This window comes from Siniperca chuatsi, linkage group LG9 (assembly GCF_020085105.1).
Source record: "Siniperca chuatsi isolate FFG_IHB_CAS linkage group LG9, ASM2008510v1, whole genome shotgun sequence".
NCBI classification, from domain to species: domain Eukaryota; kingdom Metazoa; phylum Chordata; class Actinopteri; order Centrarchiformes; family Sinipercidae; genus Siniperca; species Siniperca chuatsi.
This window is the reverse complement of record NC_058050.1, coordinates 14660442-14679842: the sequence shown is the minus strand read 5'-3', so window position 1 is coordinate 14679842 and position 19401 is coordinate 14660442. Positions and strand designations below refer to the sequence as shown.

The 19401-nt window shown below is 39.7% G+C and overlaps 1 protein-coding gene and 1 long non-coding RNA gene across 3 annotated transcripts in view; one reads left to right on the top strand and one right to left on the bottom strand.

The window, feature by feature from the left end:
• dgat1b (diacylglycerol O-acyltransferase 1b) overlaps window positions 1-19401 on the bottom strand; it is a 28147-nt gene that overhangs the window by 5991 nt on the left and 2755 nt on the right. Inside the window, exons 1-6 of one of the 2 annotated variants that reach the window (XM_044207325.1) lie at window positions 11197-11768; window positions 9910-9997; window positions 8085-8125; window positions 7274-7359; window positions 4015-4067; window positions 3376-3481 (exon numbers count right to left, since the gene is read on the bottom strand). In XM_044207325.1, the coding sequence (XP_044063260.1) occupies window positions 3376-3481; window positions 4015-4067; window positions 7274-7359; window positions 8085-8125; window positions 9910-9997; window positions 11197-11438 (616 nt within the window). In that variant the 5' untranslated portion in view covers window positions 11439-11768. Of the gene's footprint in view, window positions 1-3375; window positions 3482-4014; window positions 4068-7273; window positions 7360-8084; window positions 8126-9909; window positions 9998-11196; window positions 11769-19401 lie in introns of those variants that run through there. The other variant, XM_044207326.1, reaches the window with a different exon arrangement.
• The window catches only part of LOC122881306, a 105399-nt gene continuing 96033 nt past the window's right edge, over window positions 10036-19401 (top strand). Inside the window, exons 1-3 of the long non-coding RNA XR_006379142.1 lie at window positions 10036-10617; window positions 13039-13171; window positions 13573-13626. This is a non-coding gene — a long non-coding RNA (uncharacterized LOC122881306). The remainder of the gene's footprint in view (window positions 10618-13038; window positions 13172-13572; window positions 13627-19401) is intronic.

The following is a 19401-nucleotide window of genomic DNA, read 5'->3' as shown; positions in this document are numbered from 1 at the left end:
GGATATAGAATAGGGAGGAAGAAGGGAGGAGGGGATAGACAGAAAGAGGAGGAGAAAGTAAGCAAAAAGTGAGATGGGACAGAACAGAAAGCAAGAGAAAAACAAAGCGAGAGAATGGAGGATTTAGAGAATGAAAAAGGAAGGGGAAGAGCGAAAGAGAGGTCATCATTTGATCTTGAACAAACAGCAAAACAGGCACAGTAAAATAAATAATCTCAACTCAAAGTATGAGAGCAGTCTAACTATGCCAAGGACATTATTATACAGTATAGTCACCATATTTACCAGTGTGGTTGTGCGTGTGTGTGTAAGTGTGTGTGTGTGTGTGCACACTCATAAGACTGTGTAAGTGTTCCTCTTTGTGAGCCAATATAAAAATGATTTGATGTTAGATTAATAAACTTATTCTGAAACCTTTTAGTGCATGCTCACACACACACACACACACACACACACACAGGCCAACTGAGCAGTTTGCCTACCAGGGCTTTATCAATAATCACCATATGTTTGATAGAAAAGGATCATGCTGAACAGACACACACCAACAAGCGTATACCCACACACTCATACATGTGCACAAACACACACAGAAACACACAAATAAAAACTGCCTGTTGTGCCAACAGGGTGAGGTGGAGGTCAGCACACCTGGCATCAAACCACAGCAGATCTTATCTTCCATTAACCATCTGTCTTCCTGGCTCTATGTGGCTTCTAGACAACTAGACTGGCTCCAAGGCAGCTACTGTAGATAGCCGTCATAGAAACGCAGAGAGGCGGCGCTTAAGTGGAAAAACATACCAGAGAAGCAAATCATCACCCACTCACAATTTCCCAGCAAAAACATAAATCTGTCTGTGAACTCACAACCATCAACTTTCAATTTTCAAAAATCTCAGATAGGTTAACTACACTATTTGTGTTTTTCTGTCCGCAGACTCAAGAATGGCAAAGACTGGGAGTGTAATGCGTCACAGATTAAAATCGACATGATTCATTTTTTGTAGTAAGACGTGTCTCTCCTCTAGGGAGTGCGTTGATCAGGGTAAAAACTCGTTCCACCGCCAGAAATGCCTGACTCAGCTCAGTCTACCTACTGTATGTACCTCAGATGCCAATTTGACACACCTTGCTTTCAAGTCTGTGCAATAAGGATAATTATCTAAGTTGGGATCTGAGATGTAAACTTAGAAATCTAAAAGGACGTTGTGTTTGACCGGCAGCACCTGCAGAGGATTTCTACTTTTCTCATTCATTACACTGAGAGCTATTTGATTACCTGCATCCATAAAAGCTGAAAAAGGTGTTTGTCTTCCTTTCAAGTCCATATGCCTGTCCCAAAATTATGTTCCCTCACATTTTACTTGTTGTTCTCTTTTAATTGTTTCATCAGGAACCTGAGCAAGCTTTAGGCTTCTATGATAAAGACAGGAAACTTCAAAAAACAAAGTTTAATACCTCCCATTGTACATTAAGCACACTGTATGTATGTATGGCTGAATATTGGTTACATAAGCAGAGTGCTACAGTGTGTTTTACACCTACCTTTAAAACATACCAAGTACGCAGGACTTCACTGTGTGTACACCCCAGATTGTCTGACTGATTTTCATTTTTTACTTTCGTAAAATCTGATTCCTAAACTAAATCTCATCATGATCATTAACATGATAAGATTTTATATTATATTACATTGTATTAAATATCAGTGTATTGTGTTATCATATTGCATTGCATCGTATAATTTATCACCCTTACTAAATATTTCTTGTCTTCTTACTGTAAACATATAATTGGTGCAACACAGGTAGATAGTTGGTTCTACATTGAGATGTGTAGATACACACAGCTATTCCAGTTTTTATTCTGAACACAGAAATTCCTTGCAGCAGACTTGTACACACTAAGGGACACCAAAAGCAGTGGAAATATTGAAATAATGACAGATACACACACATATCTGTACCCCCACACACACACACACACACACACACACACACCTACACACCTGCCCTCTGTCATTGCCCTTCCTGTGTGAACAGCAGCGCAGAGAGAAGAACAGACAGACAGATGGACAGACTCCTTTACCTCCCAGTGAGAGAACAGATGAGAGGGGAGGAGAGGAGACTATACCGAAATGAGAGAGGAGCAAAGAATTGAAACAATGATTTTCTAGGGCGAAATTAACATTGAAATGTGTTCCAAATTACACTATAAACTCATTATCTGTCTGTCTCATGATCAAGGTAAAGTTAGAGGTGTCCCAACTAAAGCTTGAAGAATAAAGGACTGACACTATGCCAAAAATCTGAGTTAAATATATTATGTTAATGGTGTGAAACACTCCTACTGTGGAATGTTTGTGACAAATGGGACGTTTGGCAGTGAAATATTTTACATTTCAAGTTCATTACATGTTCAAGTTCAAAATATGTATCCCTTGTAGAGGTCCCACATATTATTTTTTACCAGTTGGCCTGGGGGAGTAGTGAAAGTTTGACAACTACCCATTACACAATGCACTTACCCATGCACTTTTTTCTTACACATTTTATTACTCCAAAATGAGAAAAACTATGTTTGCTATAATACATTTTCTACATTTGCTGAAGAAATAATTGTTGACATGACAGTCAAATTTCCTGTTGATGCAAATGAATCCTACTGGCTATCTTGAGTCATTTACTTACAAAACAAAGAGTAGAGAACATTTTAGTGGATGGGAACAACTGTATTTTTTTTTAAAAATATAACCAATGCACATCAGGCAAAACTGGATCTACAATGTTTTGAATAAATTGCTCCAAGGAATATAATGTGCTGGTGTATCATGTTGCGTAAAGTACTGCTAATTTATCATGGGTGAATTGTATCGTTTGTGGAGGGCGGCCATGGTTTCTGTCAGGCAGCCTGATGAAGACAGAAGGAGGTGACCCTTGGATGACCCTGTACTGCAAACCACACCTACTTTGGCATCTCTCCTCTCCTCTCCTCTCCTCTCCTCTCCTCTCCTCTCCTCTCCTCTCCTCTCCTCTCCAGCTGGAAATTATCCAGTCATGACCAACTGGTTCATTACCACTAACCGACTCCAATCATGACTCTGTATAAGAGATGTCTTTTACGGCACTATCAAACTGGTCGACTGTTTCTCTGAAGGGTAAGGATATGAATGTCCTCTTAATCTTTATTACAGTTACATTATTTTCTGTTTTATACCCATCGCTACATTGTAAACTACCAGTAAATGGATAATGGTTTGGCTGTGTAATAGATGCTACTATTTTAGTCAGCTATTTGTCTCTGTTATGTATAGTAGGTAGTAGCAAGGCTGCATGGATTGTTTTAATAACAATTAAAAAAAAAACATTTTACCTGGGGTCATGGAGGGGACCAATAGGACCACAGCAGCAGGGAATGTTAGCATGATTGCCATGTTAATGCAATGGACCAGAAATCCAACAAGTTCGCTGAATGAACCCTGGGCAGAAAGATAGAGGCAGAGAGGGACAGCAGGAGTTTTTACATTAAATCTTAAAACCAGGAAGTTGTCCTATTTTAAACCACTGTCACCCAACTAACTACTTTTACTATTTTGTTTGCAGATTTTTAACTTCAGCCATTTGTTGTTGATCTTATTCTAAAAACAGAGAAGAATACAGCAGCTGAACATAAACATTTTAAGTATTTGTTTGCTCTGCTTTTGAACACAACCACATTTTGAGTTATGGTGGCCTATTAAAGTTTTAAAAAGCTCATGATGTTCCATATTCATGCCAAACAGACAGAGCATAACTGAATATGCCCTAAATGCAGATGGTGAAACTAATTTCTCATTTTACCATTTAACATTTGCAGATGCAATTGGGGAGGGTCAGCTAGTCAGTCAGTTTCAGAGCACAGTTTTAGAAAAATAATCCCTCCTGGGAGTTGTGAAAGTGCTCAGAATTCAACAGTTCAGTTAAAATCCACAGTGCTCAGATGTTTAAGTGCAGGCAGGGTTTCTCCACTCACCTTCGACAGCTGCCTTTCTGTGTAGAGAGCCACCAGAATGGACACGTTGGACACTGTCACAATGAGAGATTCATGTCAGTTCCTCTAAAACAGTCCATATTACATTTTTCCTTACAGACCCACTTCTGAAAGGTCTCTGCAGGATGAAAATATGAATATGAATCTCAGAAAAAGGAAACATTTCTTTATAAGCCTTCATAGGTCTTTACTTGTGATAATATTATACTTAAGTATAAGATTGTAATTCTCTAAATAATTAAATTAAAGGAAATAGGTTACATTGCTGGTATTAAATGTGAGAGTTGAGACAGGGGATGTATAGAGACAAATTATTTTAAGAGCCGACTATCAAGTTCCTCAGGCAACTGTAATTAAAGTAATATGTTGTACATTGTTGCTGTTTGGTGAAGACCTTGTTTCTCCAAACTGACACTTTTTTCTCTCATTAACTTTAATAATACTTTTCAAAACAGTCCTGGTTAAGATATGTTGGTTGGTCTGGTCTCAAGTTGAGTATTTAAGTGAATTAAGCTTTTCAACAGCCTTTTTAGCAAGCTCTCTGTGCTCTCTCACACATAAAACACGTTGTCTCTCTCTCACACAAACACACACACAGAGTCACAGACTCTCACATGATTAAACAGCAAGACCTGATGAAAGAAATGATCCAGCATATGTGTTGTACAGCACACACCAACTGCTAGACAGCTGAGTGACAAAGCAAGTGCGTGGGTGTGCATGCACACATACATACAATCATTTTATTTTCTATTCTTGCTATTTTTGGTTACCTGCAAAAATATATTTAGGGGAAGAAAATAAAAGAGAACTCACTTTATATTAAACAGCTACAATATCCACATTTTAGAAAACAGTGCTAGGGTTGGGACATATTTGAAAGTTTTTTTATGCATAAATTGTTGCCACTAAGTCTGATTCTGTAGGGAGCAAATTAAGCTAAATTGTTTTCCTTTTTGTCTTGTAGCAGTGTCAGTTTAAACTGCAGGGTAACTCACTACTGCATGAACTTAAGGAAACCACTGGTATGCTATGTAGATTGCTCATTACCCTGACTAGACTTGGCTGAGCCACACTGATGGCACATAATTGCAGCGATTGTTCCATTTTAAGACCCTAATCAGTGCATTAGCACGTCAATCTAATCTAGAGCCAACAGATGTGTTAACTGTCAGATGTTTTGATTACTTGGTCTTATCATTCTGTCATCAATGCAACTATCCATCAGCATTGCAATTTCAAATCAGTTTGTTTACTGGTTCAGTCACATGCTTGTTTCTGACTTCACGGTAAACTTAGTACTATGAAGAGACAAGAAGGTTCTAAGAAGGAACAAATGCCTTACAGGCAAAACTCTTTTTCATGTGATGATGTGACCAGATTTGTCCATAAATCAAGCTAGTCATGCACAAGTGAAAACGATTTAATTAAACCTGTCATAATGCGCAGTTAGTTAGATAAAGTAGGCATGACTTCACCAGGATTCTGCAAAGATGCTCATTATAGTTACATGAGATTCTGTATTTAGGCAAATGTCACATTTTATTTTACCCCTGAAAACACCTCTACAAAGTAAACAAAAATCACGTATAGCCGGGAGACCAACTATCTGCAATTTCCTCTCAGGAATTCTTTTAACCAGGTGGCTTCTAACACAGAGACAACTCACATTTTCAGAGAATATGCAAATTACAGGATCACAAAATTATCTGCTAAAATTTCATTTACTGAAAAACGGTCCAAAAGTTGAGTAAAACCTTCTATTTTTTCAACAGGGCTGTGTATGGCATTTTACCAAAATAAGATTTAACTGTGTGTTTATTTTATTCTATGTTCTGTTCTTCATCACACGTCAGCACTCTGTCCTGTCTGAAGAGCAGAGACCTCAGGAAATGCATAACGTGCTATTGCTAATGTATTTTTAATCTCTTTTGGAAACAGGCCTGTTGAGCATCTTTAACAAAAAGCAATAATTGAGCCTACACGTGCATCAAACTGGAACAAACCACACCATTTAACCCATTTAGCACCTGTTAGACACACGGAAACCTTTCATCAGGTATCTACAGTGCAGCTTTTGAGGGATATTTTGGAAGCAACAGACTTGTAGCGTAGTTACACTAGTGTACATTTCCTTTTTTTTGGTCACTCACAGGCCAGTTGCCCAAATGTAAAACTTTCTAGGCTGGTTTTCCAAACTTTACGCATTTTGCTGGTAGGCTACCATAAACTGTAGACTTCTCATTTATTCTGTGTTGAGGTATTTGTGTGTGGGAGTGTGTGTAAGTTGCTGCAGTGACTCTAGAAGTACTGAATGTCCTCTGGGAATGAGCTGCTTTACTGTCCATGCTACTATAAACAGACTCCCATTCTCACCTGTCTCTTAACCATCGTCACTGCAGTCATTTACGTTAACTCCATCCACCTCATCCTCCCTCCACCTTCTCTTGCCCTGTGTTGATGCAGCACTTTACATCAGCTCTCTCCCCGTTTCCCCCCACTCATCTCTCTTTCCTCTCTTGCTCCCCATTTCTCTCACTCTCTTCCTCTTTCTGCAGCACAGTACCAGTGTGCAGTATATAGGGCAGGTGATTGTCCCTCTAGAGACACTGTGAGCTGCACCACTGCAGACTTTCACTGCGATATACCATAAAAATAAATATTGAAAAAAACATTGAATATAGCATGTGTCTGTGTGTCTTAAAACAAGGCATGGCTGGAAATGAGGCAGAACACCACCTATTTAAGGACATTTTTTTATTTTTTTTTACCCAATTATCTAAACGTTGTTTTCAGAAAAACATTTTATACTCAAAAAGTTGTGTTTCTTCATGTTTTTGAAGTGTTATTGCTAGAGTGCTTGTACATCACTTGAAGTGTCTCATTGACAAAATTTAAGGACATGGCCAGATTAAAATGTATTAGTAGATATACTATTTATGCTCATGTATATAAAGCTGAATCTGACTCTCAGGTGTCCCATATAATTTTTTAAGGCTTTGGTGGTTAGGAGTGATTCTCGTTTTGGGATGATGGGAGTGATTTCTTTTCAAGCTCATTTTAACAAATTGATAGTGATTTTCTATCCTTACTAAAATTTTAAATAAAGTAAATGTTCCTAATATTTAACAGTTTTGATCTTAAAACACAGGAATTATGCTGTTTAATTATGTGACTGTATGTGATTGTGTTGTTGCATTCCTAGCAGGTGACTTATTGGACAGACGAAAAGTTTACCTACCAATCACCAGGCATGCTGCTGGCCAGCTGTAGGGATCATTCAGAAACAAGGAAATCACCTGAATAGGGTCCACCAGAATGCCGTACCTGACAAACAAACAAACCAAAAAATAAAAAATAAAAGAGGAAATGGTCAATTAAAAAAGAGAAATCTAAATGAAAATTAATGTATATATGGCTGGAATACAGAAATTGATTTTAAAGTCAACTAATGAAGTAATTTTTCTTCAAAAATCAAATGTTAAAGAACTACACACTGCATGCATATTTATTATATAAGTGAAATGGATGATTTAAGTTGAGTGAATTGTTTACTTATTGACCTCAGTTCTGGTTTAATTTTATGCTTTATATATAGACTTTTTTTACAGCAGACATTTTGCCTTGTCATAGTAGGGAAAGCACAGGTGTGACTAATAACATTAAAAATGGCTCTGTTATAATTAGAGTCACAGTACATCATTGCAGTCCTTATTGTTGTATTAATTACACTTGTGCTTTTTCTGTGAGAGATGTTGAAATGTCTGTGATGAAAAAGATCTATTGTCAAAATAGAGCAAAAAATAGATTAAGGATTAGTAAAAGCACAGTGCTTGTACTAAGAGTAGGAAGAAGTGTGAAATTTCTGAGAACCTGATACTTCTGTTTGATATCTTTCATCATTAACATCACTGGAATCTCTGTTCAAGAATGGCATACTGGGAACAAGCATACAGGAAGCTTCTTGAAATAAACATGTAATGATTTATTGGTAACGTGAAAAAGACATATAACAAATAACATGCTTTTCAAAAGACCCCGAACTTACTTACCTTAACAGGTTTTCTAAGAAGAGGCGAGCATTACTCAGCACCTGTAACACAAAGCAAGAGTTAAAGATATTCTTCCGACTGTCTCGTGTATGTATTTCCGTTTGTTGCACAATATCCCCTCTTCGTTTCTTTAAATTTATGTTTCCTTCATTTGTTCATATTGTCATTTCTATGCTTTTAATTGCATAAATGCATCCTTCCATATCACCTCTCTCCTCCTCCATACTTTTCTCTCTTATTCTGTTGCTCCTCTCTTTCCCATCTCTCCCTTTATCTCATCTCTGTCCTCTCCTCAACCCATTTCTCCTCCTCTTCATCCTCCTCCTCCCCACATTCTCTTTTATCTCTTCTCGCTCTTCCTCTTTCTAAATGGATTGTAATATCTCATTACCCAGCACAAAGGCTCTATGCCTGGGGATGGGACAGAAGTTCAGTGGGAATGAAGGAAAACCTCCTGCGATGAACACAACGATCTGTGTTCAAAGCCTGGATTAACAGCAGTCTTTGCTAGCCTTCTCTTCTCTCATATTCTGTCACTTCTCTCCAGCACAGAGGAGGAAGAGCTGCAAAGGGTGTTGAGCTTGACATACACTTGTTAATCATAATGAATTATTTTACTGTACTTAATTTTTCTCAAAATAAGCAAACTTAGATAACTCAAGAATTTTTTGTGTTTTGATTATTTAAATGTTTTTTTCTAAACCTCCCAAATGATCTGCCTGTACTGCAACATGTTTGATTTAAACCAGAATAGGGTCAACAAGTCTTTATGTCATATACAGCCTCTTAGGGTGGGTTCTGTGAAAGAGATGATGAGCAGAAACTGGATATTAACTGAATTACAACAATGCTACTTCACGTCAGTGAACATTTGGGACATTTGGAACATTTGGGATTCACTGATTTTTTCCTTTCACATATTATGAATAATGTATTAACGCACTGTAATGTGCAAAGACTAAAGATGAGGAAACTATCAAATGTATGACACAAAAAGGCACCAGGAAGACGGAGGAGCACAGAGGAAAACGGCAGTGTTTACTGGAGATTTCAGGACATTATCTCAGTTTGGATAAAATTGATGGATTTGAAAATGCTGTTAACTTGTCAAACACTTATTCAGATCATTATTTTAAAATTAGCTACGCACACTAAAATGCTATACCAATAGATTAACCACAGTGAGAAACACAAAAATCAGTTTTTCTCCTTCTATTAGTTGGCCAGCAAGGAGTGCAGTACTGCCACCATCTGGTGAGGAGTGTTGAAGGACAGACAGACACTTTCAACAAGTGGCTGGATACTTAAAACGAAGTAAAACAATGTTTGTGTTGTCCCTCTTTCTCGCTATAATCACTTGTGCTTAAAGGCTACCTGCTGAACAAGGCTAACCGTAAGGCCTGCGCTGCTGCATTAATGAAATCACTATTTCATACTCAGGCAGTCGTCTCATAACAGATACTGAAAAATATGCCAGTGACAGCATGTGTACTGTGTGGTGAGTTACACTGAAACAAAAGACAAACCATCACAAAGTCAGAGGTAACAGAAATATGGTTTTCTAACGCTGCCAGCCAACTGGAAGCACATTATCCAAGTTTCTGAAAGATTTGTCGCCGCAACACCTGCACTGTTTTTATTTATCCAATTTGCGGGATGTTTTTTGAAAAGTAGTGGTATAAGAATAAGATTTTAAAAAAAGATGTGTTTTCAAATGTATCCTGGTGTCATCGACATGGCCTTGGTGTTGTATGTATATGTACGTTTGTGTATGTATGTTTCTTGTGAGTGTGTGTGTGTGTGTGAGTGTGAACTTTTGTCTTACCAGCATGACCACACACCAGTTGAGGATTCCTCTGTAGTTATTGTAACCACTGGCTGAACTCAGCAGGGACTCCTGTGTCTTATGGCAGCTGCAGAAAATGTGATGGATAAATGGGTAAAACAATCAAGAATATCATGAACTTAAGATACATTTCATTTTAATATTTGACTCTAGCATCATATCGACTGCACATCAAATAATGAAAAGGCAACCAGGAAACTGAAACTGTTGTCTTTTATGAACCTACACACTAACCTTCAGATTTGCTGGCAGTTTTATTAAGAAGAAAGAAAGGAAGGAAGACAGAGAGAATACCAGCAAAAAACAATAATAAAAATGTTTTGGCAGGAGCACAGAAAACTAAAGGTGAAATCTGTCTCATTTTTCAAAACTGTGGTTCTTGATGTCCCTTATTGCCACACAACTTTTATCATTTAATTTTGGTACACAACAATAAAGTATAGCCGACTAATTTCTTGTAGCTACACTAAATACCAAGTAGTGCTTAAAGCTAGAGTAGGTAATGTATTTCAGAAGCATTTGTTGTTATATTTATTGAAATTCTATTTACATCGCAACAGCAATTAATAAATCAAATGCTCTGGGGAACCCGGTATCTGTGGCTGTCGCAGGCCTGTAATATGCCAAGCGGCCTACCTGCCTGTCTACGCACACTCTGCCCGTGGGGAGTGGCTTTGCAGGAAGGAGGTGAGATTTTTTTTTTCGAAATCTAGCTGTCTCTTGCTACTTTCTCCAACGTTACTGTAATCAGTTCACAGGATATAATTCGGTATTTAAGTGGTCTAAGGAGATTAAGCCCACAATTCAGCCCTGTTCATTGAGCCCTTATTAGAGACGCCCCTGATCAGTGAAACAGTCCACATAAAGCATTTTAGCTGTCACACACACACACACACACACACAAGCGTATTCTTGGTCTAGCCATGCAGGGTACGGGCTTTTGTCACTCTGCTAAGCAACGCTAAAAAGGGGGAATCAAAGTATGAATGAATGGGCGACGTGAGAAACAAAATCAACAGGTCTTGGTCAGGACGGCCCTAAACGACCCTGGCTGTGATACACTCAGTACCCGTTAACCTCTTTCTGTCTGCTGCGCATTCAAACTAGCTAACGTTACGACACAAACTGAATAAAACGGTAATAATACTGGCTTAAAGTGAATGTAACGTTGGCCTTTTGAAGCGTAACGTTAGAAATTTAATCACAAAACAAACGCCTCTAAACTTTCCTCAACGGAACAACAGCTTGGTGTGTGTTGAAACTCACCCCAGTCTGTCACTTAAGTCACTCCTGCGTTTCTTTTTCTCACTCTTTGATTTAGACCGGACTGTCTCCAGTGAACGGTCACGTTTTCCCTGGCCATTGTCTCTGCTAATGTCAGCAGTCACTGGGCTCTGACACGCCGCCGCAGACTTCCCGTTCATCGGCAGCAGACTCGCACCTCTCCCCGCCGCAAAAGTCGCCCTTCTCCTGCGAGGCAAGGCCCCGACCACGTCCGAGTCACCCATGATGATACAGGGGTGGAAAAACAACTATAACTCTGCTTAAAGTTCACTTCTGCAGTTTACTTCTATAGTAGCATGCCTGTTGCTACAAGCGTAGTAGCCGAAGAAGAGAGGGAAGTGCCTGGGTTGCTAAACAATCCGCCCGAAACTCAGATTTCCTAACAATTGACATGGACATTGGAATATATTCGTGACGCTACATGAAGTGACAGCAGCCTGGTACTGTAACTTGTCTGACTGTTACACACTGTAACCGACAGGTGAGTCAGACCCTGCCAGAGAGGAACTAGGTTTCAGTCTGCATGCGAGCCTGGGCTCCTCCCAGAATAGAGTCAAGTTTAATACGACTGTTGTTGTGAACCCCCTGCCATCTCATCAGACACTGTGCATCTGATGCATGATGAATGCCAGCAGGATAGAATAGAATAGAACATCATAGTTGACAAAACAATATCACCTGAAAGTCCATTTAGTAACTGTTCATATCGCAAGATCATCATGGAGTTTGCTCAGTTGTCAGACATGTGTCTTAAGTTAATAGCTGAAGAAAAATCCACAAATTCTCTGGTATATCCCGTAGGATTCATAAGATGTTTAGTCATGATGTTAAACATGGTCAGCAGTGCACCATCTGTACCTCTATGACTTTTGTAAGCAAATTGAAGTGGGTCTAAGTGCCTGACCACAGAGGAAGTTGGATGACTAGCTATCACTTTCTCCATGCTTTTACAAAGGATGGATGTGATATACTGGTTGGAAGTCATTCAGCATACTTGCGCTTGACTTTTTGGGTACAGGTTTAATGAATGAGAGTTTCCATGATTTAGGCACTGTGCATGTGTTGAACAAGTACTGGAATAACCTTGTAAAGACTCATTTTCATTAGGGGGGCACTTGTGCCTTTATTCTGTGGCCTTTTTGGGCTTAGTAAGTGGAAAGTAAGTTGATAAGTTTCTATTTTTCACCTATACATAGTTTTGTGGTGTGTAATGAGCATTACAGCCTCCCTGTCCACTATTGTGACTAATGTGGACTTGTCTTGTTAAAGTTAAAAGATCTCTTTTGACTGTATGACCAACGATTCAATTTTAGGGATTATTAATTCACTATAATGAATCAGGATTTCAACTATCTTCACTGAAACTGTGGCAAAGGGGATAATTACATCACACCCCATAAGTTACTCCTTGTGTATAGCAGCCAAACGACTATTTGAAAGCTTTCATTTAATGAGAATGCCCTTTCTGTCTATTCTAGTTCTGTGTGCTTATCCATATTGTGGTGGGAACTGATCAGTGGCATTGATCCAGCTTTATCAGTCCTTACTGTCTATAAGGTTGTCTTTTAGAGTAATGACCTGTCTGCAGTTGTTGGGATTGGAGACCTTGGGGAGGGATCAATAGGAAACTTATCACTAATTGTTTTAACTCTTAAACACCTTGCCGAACTACATTTCCCTATGTTTTCCCCAAACCATTCAAAAAAATTAAGCTCCATTTGAAGTTGCCCTTTTGGTTGCCATCTTGCTTTTTTTGTCTTTTGTTTGTGGTGTTTTAGCATTTGGCTGGTGCCTTTTCTAACAACTTGTAATAATCTTCCTCAGGGCTGAGCACTGTGATTTCACTGAAGAGACGTCTCAGCCACAACGGTGCAACAATTTCCACAGCTTTTTCTATCAGCCTTCTCTACAAACCAGTAGAGGGAGTCCAAGACTTGAATCCTGGTCCTACCTTTTGGTGAGTCATGCCATTGTCTTGTGTCTTATTTGAGGGTCCCAGTTGAAACACCTAAGTCTGTGTTTTGTGAAAACGCATTTCACGCCCAGGTGATAAGTCAAAGCATTTATTCTTATTAGAAAATGTATTAATAAATAAGTGTCAATAATATAACTTTCATGTTTTGATGAGCAGTTAAGATGGCCTTGATGGACACTGGCAAATTCAGAAAGTTGGAAATATGAAACTGAAGTTGAACTTGGGCCCAGTTCCTTCTCTTTCCTATAGTATACTCTAGAAGCCACTCTGTTGCGTGCGAGTCTGCTAATGCTCCAAAGATCAAGTTATTTTTGATAACAGCTAGCCATTTAAAATTTAGAGAATAAGAGGTTTTACCTATGCATTATTCATGCTTTCTGTAGGGCCTCAAAAACTGAAGCTTTCTACAAGCTCTCTGCCTGAGCTGCGAGTTGCAGGTGGGAACACTACAAATTTCTCTCTTCATATGTCTCTGTCTCTGTCTTTCCTCCCGTCTCTCACTATAGAAACATGACCTTTAAATTACCTTTTCCATATTTAATACCTCATTTTACCTTGCATGTCTACATTTATCTGTCTGCATACACTATGTGGCTAAAAGTATGTGGTCACCTGAACATTACACCTATATGTGACATTTTGAACATCAAAACACAGGCATTAATGGGCAGCTTTAACAGTCTCCACTCTTCTAGGGGCTGTGGCAGGGCTCTTTACAGGCCAGTCAAGTTCTTCTTTAACATGAAAATCCAGAAAATCCATTCTTTATGGACATCGCTTTGTGCACAGGGGCACTGTCATGTTGAAACAGGAAAAGGCATTTCCCAAACTGTTGAAAATTTGGAAGCACCCTATGGTCCTTTTGTATGTTGTTGCATTAAGATGTCCCTTCATTGTAACTAAGGGGCCTTGCCCAAACCTTTAAAAAAAAAAAAAAAAAGCACCAAACAAGCAGTTATAGGACAGGAGTGTCCACATACTTTTGGCTATATCTGTTTGTGTGTTTATCTACTCTGTTGCATTCATGTTTTTGCATCTTTCAGTGGGTTAAAATGTTTACATCAAACTGCTTAACCACGCTGGCACTTGCTCAAGGCTATGTGGGAGAGGAAGAGAGAAAGGCTGTGTGATTGAAAACATAGATACAAGGCAATAGATATAGAGACTGAAGATAAATATAGAGACGAGGGAACAAGAGAGAGAGCAAGATGGGGGGATACAAAGAGAGAGAGAGAGATAGAGAGAGAAAGAGGGGGTGGGGGGATCTCACTTTCTATCTACTGTATATCTCTATCTCTCTCTCCCTCCATCTGGAGAGGCAGAGGCAGCGAGAGATAGTGTTTGCCCTTGCAGGTTGTAATGAAGCTGTGGAAGGATAGATGACTCACTTTAACACAGGCAGAAGAGAAATACACACTCCAACATCACTGAGCTGACCTGAGTATGTTTGTGTGTGCGTGGGTGCATCTGTGTGATGGTGATGATAGGAGTGTGTGTGTGTGTGTGTGTGTGTGTGTGTGTGTGTGTGTGTGTGTGTGTGTGTGTGTGTGTGTGTGTGTGTGTGACAATAGAGACTGATGCTGATTATATAGGAGACTGGATGGGGTGATATAGGTGTCACTACATAGACAGACAGTGATAGAGAGGTATGTGTTCTGCTGTTAACATGTGCACGTGCACCCATGTGTGTTTATGCATGCACTGGTGCCTCTTCATGTGCATGTGCGCAGATATGATGCATTCAAGTGTGCGCTTTTCTTTGTATATGTTCAGCCTCACATTAGTGGGTTTTTTTTAGCAAGTACCTATCTGCACATGCACCTGTGAGTGTGTATATGTGTGTGAGAGAGAGAGAGACTGCATCATAGAGAGACAGATAGAGGCGCCATTACGCTGTTAGAGGGCTTGGCGCCACATCAGCACTTCTGCAGTTCAGCCAAGGACTCCTGCACACACTGTCCATCCATCTCCACGTGTGTGAGGGAGGGAAAGGGTGAGAGGGAGAGAGAAAGAGATAGAGATGAACTTCCTGCTAGATGACTGGAATCAGGAGGAGAGTGGATAGAGGAATAATACCAAAATTCCTCTTGTCAAGGACCCTGGAATAGATCTGCTGCATGTAGCTGCTTGTATCAAACTGAAAACTCAACCAAGCTGCTTGCGGAGCGATACCCTCATACATCCAGATCATGGTCCATGCAGCATGCTGCATTACTGGACTCTTAGCTCATCCTTCCCTGTGGGAAAATTAGCTCCACTCAACCACGCGGCCTTTACTCCTCTTAGCTTATAGTGGAATAACCCTACCAGGATAGTCAGAACTACAGCTTAACGTCCTGTTTTCTGATAACATCTGAATGCTTATTCTTTAAACAACCCTGCAGATTCCCTTCCTTGCTGAATCACCACACTCTGGAAATCATTCTGCCATGTCTAAAAAAAGACCTTTTCTCCTTAGCTTATGTTTCCGTGCCTGTTTTGTTTTCTTAGTATAAATGATTATTGTAGGAGGAACATAAGAATGTTATTACATCTACTAGGAGACTGCGGTAGCTCTGAGTCTAGGGACTTTTAGTTGAAGTATTGGTAATTTGATGGATCTCAGTTTTGATTAATAGTGTCTGCCTAAAGTGTTTAAGTGTAATTGTTTTTTCTTTTTGCTGTTAAAAATGAGTTAAGGAGTTCTATCATAATCAAATAACTGCTTTTTTACCAGTTTATAAATGATTGAAAGTACTGTATTTGCCTAGGTTTGAGAGGTATGATATTATAAATAATATTTTTCGTGCCTGAGGACAGCATTTGTGTTTTATCCGATCAGATTATTCAGCGCAACTCCCTTATTTGCATCAGACCCTCACAGCCAGTCAATAGGTGTTCTGCTTTCTAGTTGGCTTCAGCAGTTTTGGTGTTTATTGTATTTGGACAAACTTATTGTAAAAAAAAAAAAAAACCTTTAACAGCACTTAAGGGAAAACAGCTCTTAGTCAAAAACAATGTTTGCCTGCAATCCATCTTGATGAAAAAAAAAAAAAAAAAAAAAAAAAATAAAATATATATATATATATATATATATATATATATATATATATATATATATATATATATATATATAAAACCTCTTTATTTTGTGTTAAATATTATTGTGAAGTAGGGATGGTGAAAGATGACTTATACTGTAGGGGCACCCCAGCTGGCTACCAAAGTTTTTTTACTGACCCTTTATGTTTACTTTTTCATTATATACTCACTTCCATGATCATATGCCAGTGGTTATGTGCTTGGGCCAAAGCATGGTCTTAGATACAGTATCTGTAGCTCAGAGTATTGTAAGAATTTAGAAAAAGGTCAATCTGATCTCTGAAAATGAATCTCAACTTGGAGCACTCACTGTCATTCGCGGTGCTCTGTGATGTTGAATACCTGTGTCTCATTGGATGTAAACACATGCTTCATGTTGACAAAGTTGTCAGTTTGAGTATGACTCACAACCTGTCAGATGTCAAACTGCTCACTATCTACCCTCTGTCATTCAGTGTTGTATTTTATACAAAAAATTGCAAAAGATTGCAAAATATTGAGCTTAAACTCCAAGATAATTATATCATGTAGAAGGTTACAATCAGAGCAGTTTAGCTATGTTGTGATATGCACTGGACACATGCAAGCAGCAAATGCCGCCTAAAATAGTTTGACTTGCCTCAGAATATTAAAGGGCACAAGTGGGAGTTGGAGAGAAAGAGCTGAGTGGGACAAGACAGTTTGTTTTCATACACATGCATTTTATGTGTGTATGTGAAGCAGACCATGCTTAACAGTTGGCCTGGGGAAATGTCATTTTCCACTTGCTATGTGAGAGTGATGTAAAATGGAAATGATTTTGTATGGGACAGAATGGAGTAGCATTTTATCAGTTTCATTTGTAGCCTCAGTGTTTTCCCTACCGTGAAATAGGTGAGTCTGGTCTCCCCGGCTAAAAGAATTTCATTAGATCTGGTTTCAGTGGAGAGACCTTCAAACCCGCATGCTGTGTGAACCATGCAAAAAAAAAAAAAAATGAAGAAAGTTTGATGAGGATGTTTTTTGGTGTGAAATTTTGATAAAGTCCAGCACAAAGGGAGGGAATGAGGATAGTGTCATGGCTGCTTCATGGGGTTGCTTTTGGCCATGACTGATTCAGATCAACCTTCACAAATTCACAGTTAGAGAAGGCCTTGTATCATTGATTTATTATTATTTTTTAAATCAGCCTAAAAGAAAACTGTATCAATTAGGGAAAATATTAATAGCTTCTTCTTCTTTTCCTTTCGGCTGTTCCCTTTCAGGGGTCGCCACAGCGAATCATGTGCCTCCATCTAACCCTGTCCTCTGCATCCTCTTCACTCACACCAATTAACTTCATGTCCTCTCTCACTACATCCATAAATCTCCTCTTTGGTCTTCCTCTAGACCTCCTGCCTGGCAGCTCCAACCTCAGCATCCTTCTACCAATATATTCACAGTCTCTCCTCTGAACATGTCCAAACCACCTCAATCTGGCCTCTCTGACTTTATCTCCAAAACATCTAACATGAGCTGTCCCTCTGATGTACTCATTCCTGATCCTGTCCATCCTCGTCACTCCCAAAGAGAACCTCAACATCTTAAGCTCTGCTACCTCCAGCTCTGCCTCTTGTCTTTTCTTCAGTGCCACTGTCTCTAAGCTGTACAACATCGCTGGTCTCACCACCGTCTTGAACACCTTTCCTTTAATTTTTGCTGATACTCTTTTATCACACAACACACCTCACACTTTTCTCCACCCGTTCCAACCTGCTTGCACTCGCCTTTTCACCTCTTTTCCACAGTCTTCATTGCTCTGAACTGTTGACCCTAAGTACTTAAAGTCCTGCACCTTCTTATTCGTATTCTGTCTTACTGCGCCTAAGCTTCATTCCTCTGTTTTCCAGAGCAGACCTCCATCTCTCTAGATTTTCCTCCACCTGCTCCCTGCTCTCACTACAAATCACAATGTCATCCGCAAACATCATAGTCCATGGAGATTCCTGTCTAACCTCATCTGTCAGCCTGTCCATCACCAGAGCAAACAAGAAGGGGCTCAGATGCAGACCCACCTCCACCTTGAACTCCTCTGTCACACCTACAGCACACCTCACCACGGTCTTACAGCTCTCATACATGTCCTGCACCACTCTAACATACTTCTCTGCCACTCCAGACTTCCTCATACAATACGACAGCTCCTCTCTCGGCACCCTGTCATACGCTTTCTCTAAATCTACGAAGACACAATGCAACTCCCTATGACCTTCTCTGTACTTTTCCATCAGTATCCTCAAAGCAAATACTGCATCTGTTGTACTCTTTCTAGGCATGAAACCATATTGCTGCTCACAAATGCTCACCTCTGCCCTTAGCCTAGCTTCCACTACTCTTTCCCACAACTTCATTGTATGGCTCATCAGCTTTATTCCTCTGTAGTTGCCACAGCTCTGCACATCTCCCTTGTTCTTAAAAATTGGCACCAGTACACTTCTCCATTCCTCGGGCATCCTCTCACTCTCCAAGATCTTGTTAAACAAACTAGTCAGAAACTCTACTGCCACCTCTTCTAGACACTTCCATACCTCCACAGGTATGTCATCAGGACCAACTGCCTTTCCACTCTTCATCCTCTTCAACGTCCTCCTCACTTCACTCTTGCTAATCTTTGATACTTGCTCCACACCAGTCACCTCTTCTACTCTTCGTTCCCTTTCATTTTCCTCATTCATCAACTCTTCAAAGTACTCCTTCCATCTTCCCATCACACTCCCGGCACCTGTCAATACATTTCCATCCTTATCTTTAATCACCCTAACCTGCTGCACATCCTTCCCATCTCTACCTCTTTGTCTGGCCAACCTGTACAAATCCACCTCTCCCTCTTGAGTGTCCAACCTAGCATACAAGTCCTCATATGCTCTTTGTTTGGCCTTTGCCACCTCTACCTTCACCTTACACTGCATCTCCCTGTACTCCAGTCTACTCTCTTCAGTCCTCTCAGCGTCCCACTTCTTCTTAGCTAACCTCTTTCTCTGTATACACTCCTGCACTTCCTCGTTCCACCACCAAGTCTCCTTGTCCCCTTTCCTCTTTCCAGATGACACACCGAGTACCCTCCTACCTGTCTCCCTGATCACATTAGCTGTAGTGGTCCAGTCATCTGGGAG